This window comes from Echinococcus granulosus (genome assembly GCF_000524195.1).
Source record: "Echinococcus granulosus chromosome Unknown EG_S00130, whole genome shotgun sequence".
In the NCBI taxonomy this organism is placed as follows: domain Eukaryota; kingdom Metazoa; phylum Platyhelminthes; class Cestoda; order Cyclophyllidea; family Taeniidae; genus Echinococcus; species Echinococcus granulosus.
Window position 1 is genome coordinate 102,736 of NW_020170510.1, and position 4,392 is coordinate 107,127.

Here is a 4,392-nt window from a genome sequence, read left to right on the forward strand (position 1 = left end):
TCAGTCACCGAAGATGTTTGCACACAACGTGCAGCACACTGCGCCCACACTAAGCCCATTCCAGTGATGCCATCAACATGTCCCTACCAACTAACTCTGTGCACCTATTCAGCGTTTACTTCAGCTTCACAACTACGCAACCAACGCACGCATTGCACAGTTAATTCATCACGCAATTGTTCACAACTCACCACTGCAAGTGTTAGGCTCTCCTCAGGCTGACAACGATTGCCTCTGTAGAGGAGGATGTGGAGTGGGTGGACATGTCGCGCGATCTCGTAGGTATATCCAGCAAACTGCATTGATACTGATGAGGGTGATCCAAACAAAGCAGAGAGGTAGTTCGGGATTCGAAGTGAAGCGGTGAAGGGAGACTGAGGTAGGCTCGATCATCTCGAAGATGGCACTCATCACGGTGGTCAACGTCTGCAGATTGTGAATTCCAGTGCAGTCCACCAATTCCAGCCTGTCATGTGGACAAACAGATTGACATTTCGTAGACTTGCTACGGCAATTTGCTAACGCTTTCTCATGCCTGCATTGTGTTTTTTTGTTGATCAAAGTGAAGTATCACTGCAACGTGTATGAATGCACGTTATGTCTTTACATCATTTACGTCCACCATGAAATACTAAAACATCTCTTACTGTTTCGTTGCTTCAATGAATGTGGAAGCTGGGCTAGAATTGGCACTAAATACCACATGCGTAGTGGGCAGTACGAAAGGAAATAAAGAACAAAAGGGAAAAAGAAGGGAAGGTCAAATTACGGAACCGCTCAACTGCAACTGAGTGACAAAAAGGACCGGGGAATTGAGCAGGCCCTACGTCCTCCTCCTCCACCTCTTCCATCTTCACTTCTGTACGCCGATTGTCCCCTACGCCTACAATCGCCTGTGTCTGATGACTGCATATTGTGAGAGAAACCACAGAAGGTTGTAAAGCAACTTACTTATCACCATACTGCACGTAGTACGCAGACTTGATGCATTTTAGCTTCAAGATTCGACCATCGACACCGATGCCACATGCCAATGCTAATGGCGACACCACCGAAGTTGCCCATTCTCACTGTACATCCGTGGTCAAAATCAGTCCTGTTAACACAAACCCGTTTAAGCACAGTCATGCAGTGCACTAGCAAGCAGGAATTCATAGAATTCTCAATTGTGATGTGTAGAGGCCAAGTGTGCGTGCAACAATATTGGCCATTATGCTATGTGCCAGTTCTGCTAACTGCGGTGATGAAGACGCGAAATACAATGTGGGCAGGAGAGGGGTCATTCAACCACCATCGCAGAGCCACGAGATGCTGATTGTTTTCTTCATATGACAGATTAAATGTAATGGCCTCCATTGCGATGATCACCTTCTTCGAATTGATCGAGTACAAAACAGTCTCCGTTCACCACCTCATTTTGAATCCCGAATTACCTCTCTGCTTTGTTTGCATCACCCTCATCATTATCCGCCCACTGTGCTGGAAGTACTCACAGGACTGTGCGACATGTTCGCCCACACTTCATCCTCCTTGACAGAGGGAATCGTTGTCAGCCTGCGGAGAGCCTAACACTCTGAGGTGTGAGTTGTGAACGATTGCGTGATTAATTAATTGTCTAATGCATGAGTTGGTTGATTACTTGCTGAAATTGAAGTAAACTTGAATGCATGCATACAGGTAGTTGGTAGGGGCACGTAAATATGATCGTGGGTATGCATTTCGCGTGTAGAAGCAGTGCCGTCTATGTTGTATCCAAACATCTTTGGTGAGTGAGTATGAGAAATGTGCACGGGAGTGTGATTGTCTAAGGGACTGGGGAGCGTGTGGCAGCATCGCCACTCATCTGTCAGTTGGATGGAATGTGGGATTGCCATGTGTTGGCCATAGCCACCACTGGAATATGGTGAATGGGGAGGCCACTAAATGGAGGTCATGCTGTTACTCTCTGCTTATAGACGAGAAAGTGGCAACGTTTGTCGTGCCGAGGGTGAAGCAGGCGAGTCGCATCTGCGTGTGGTGTGCAGAGAGGAGAAGAGGCAGACAAATTGGAATTGTGTGCAGGAAAAGCAGGTGTTCTCTCCTCTAATTGGGGTACTTCATATGAGGTGAGTGAGGGTGTGAGTTTGTCATCACTTGTGGGAAGCGCTTTTATGCCACTAAGTAGGATTGCCTTGCTATGATGAGATGACCACTTTACAGTGACTGGTGTCTGCAGCAGTGTAGATGAAAATGCTTTCCTTTGGAGGAGATGTGCAGAAGTGTGGCCTGCTGCGAATTGGCAGCGTGTTGTTCAGTGCATGGCTTAATTGTCAGTGCTGTGACAGGTAGAGCCTAACTACCCACCTAAGTAAGGTTTGTCACTCGTGAGAGCAAGGAGGCTGCTCTGTGGAATGAGATGCAAGGAGGAATGTGCTTGGCATTATAGGCATTGGAGACATTTGGTGTAGGGAGGTGAAGAATGAAGAAAGAGAGAAGAATGTAGGACCCGCGCAATTTATTCACCCTTTTTGTCACTCAGAAGATCTCGAGCAGTAAGTAGGTGTGACTTTCTATTTCCTCCATCCATTTTTAATTGACTGCTGTACTACTCACCATGAGTGCGATACATGGTGCCAGATCTGTCCTGTGAATCGGCTACAATGATAGTGATGTGGTGACAGATGTGCGAAGGCACGAACTACATGACATGCATTTGCTCATGTTATAGAGGTGCCCCAATTTGTTAATCATTTCGACCATCTTCCAATCGTGAGCAACCTCGTATTCATGAAGGGCTCCTACCTCTCCATTTTGTTCACCCATCCCTTTCGGTAAAACCTAGCACTCACGATTGAACGCTGTTTTATCGTTGCGTGTAGCCAATTTTCAATGTTCCTTCTTTACCAAAATATCCTAGCGAATATCCTGCTGTGCTTCTGTTCATTTTAGTTGGCAATCCATTTGGAGTATGTCGCATCCAGATTGTGGAGTGCTTTGTAGGTGATTGTGTTTCATTTCCTGGTTGGTGTACTGACTACCTCCTCACCTTCGTACAATTCATCTTTGCTCACTTTCACTCCCATCCTGTCGACAACTCCTCCTATTGCCACAAGCCTTAAGGAGAGGCAAAACTTCAACCCCTTTGCCCTCACCAACATTTTCGAATTCCCGAGCAATATGGTGAGTGAAGGAATGCAATCGCCATGTTGGACCTACTTTTGGTCGTTAATGTCGGAGTGAGGCGTACTGTGGGAGTGACATCACTGCGTCACTTACGGCAGGACTGAAGTCATTCTAAACAGGAACAGTGCGTTGGTGCCTAAGCAGGGCAAATCTCTTAGAACGATGATAATCTTGATGCCTCTCATTGCCATCTCTGTGAGTCCCCATGACTGCGAAGTCATTAAATGAAGTTTTGTTTCGACACCTCCCCTTCTGCGATTGTCCGTCCTAAGGCGTCTCCTGAGTGGGAATGAATCAATGATTTGTAGTCTCGCCTTTGTCTTTCGTGAAAGGGATTGTGCTGTGTTGCCCGTTAAGCTTGGTGGCTACTCGGCTTCCGTAGCTTGGCAAAGAACTGTATGTTGAAGTCAACCTGGGACTTATACACTGACAGCATGGTCTGTTGTCGTGGTGGTGTCATACGTGTCGGCAAATGCGGGTGGGTATGGAGTGTCAGAAGCTCCCTTGAATGCGAGAACTCAGTGCACTACGTTAGAGTGATATCCCTGCAAGTAGTTGAGGCGCTCAAGTGAGATGAATGCAGCGCTTCGAATGGCGGTGACAGCGGATTCTTCCCAAATGAAGTGTGAAAATCTTGGCGTCTCCTTGTCTGCTGATCGTGAGTGGAGGTGGGGAAGTTCTTGACCAATCACTCTCACTTCCCAAGTATCCTGCTGATCGCAGCGCCGTAATTCTGCCATGCTCTGAGCGCGAGATGTGGAAGCGGAGGCCTAGGGCAAAGACGAGAAGAGGCAAGGGATGCAGTGTCAGGTGCAGTGAGTTGAATGTTGTGTGTGTGAACATTGGCCTTGAGGCGTGTGATTTGAATACATGCTCTGCAACTGACGTGAGCATGTAGTGGTGGTCACGCCCACTTCCAAAGAATAGGAGATGTGGGCATTTCTCAGAAGGTGCTAACCGCACAAATCCCTTGCAATGTTGATGATTCTTGTCGAACACTGGTGCTTGGCGAAAATCGAGGCCCTGTTAGTGCTGCGACGCTGGCATTAGCCTGGTTGGATAGGAGATGCGTGAATGCCCTCTTTCCAGTGGGCTTGGGTGTTGGCATGTACCAGTCGATTTGACACTAATTCGTGGCCTCAACACTTCCTGTGACTTGCGCCGTGCAGTGGAAGTGGTGTGGTTGAAACTAGCCATGTGCAATGCTCCACACCGTGTAATGACGAACAG

General features: G+C 47.6%; 1 protein-coding gene across 1 annotated transcript in view; it reads left to right on the plus strand. All coding sequences in view use genetic code 11, as the record gives it.

Annotated features, from left to right (window-relative positions):
- Positions 1 to 4,392, plus strand: part of EGR_09063 (hypothetical protein) — a gene marked incomplete at both ends in the record, with an annotated part of 6,684 nt that overhangs the window by 560 nt on the left and 1,732 nt on the right. The window contains one exon of the mRNA XM_024498312.1: positions 2,859 to 2,945. Within this exon, the coding sequence (XP_024347269.1) occupies positions 2,859 to 2,945 (87 nt within the window). The remainder of the gene's footprint in view (positions 1 to 2,858; positions 2,946 to 4,392) is intronic.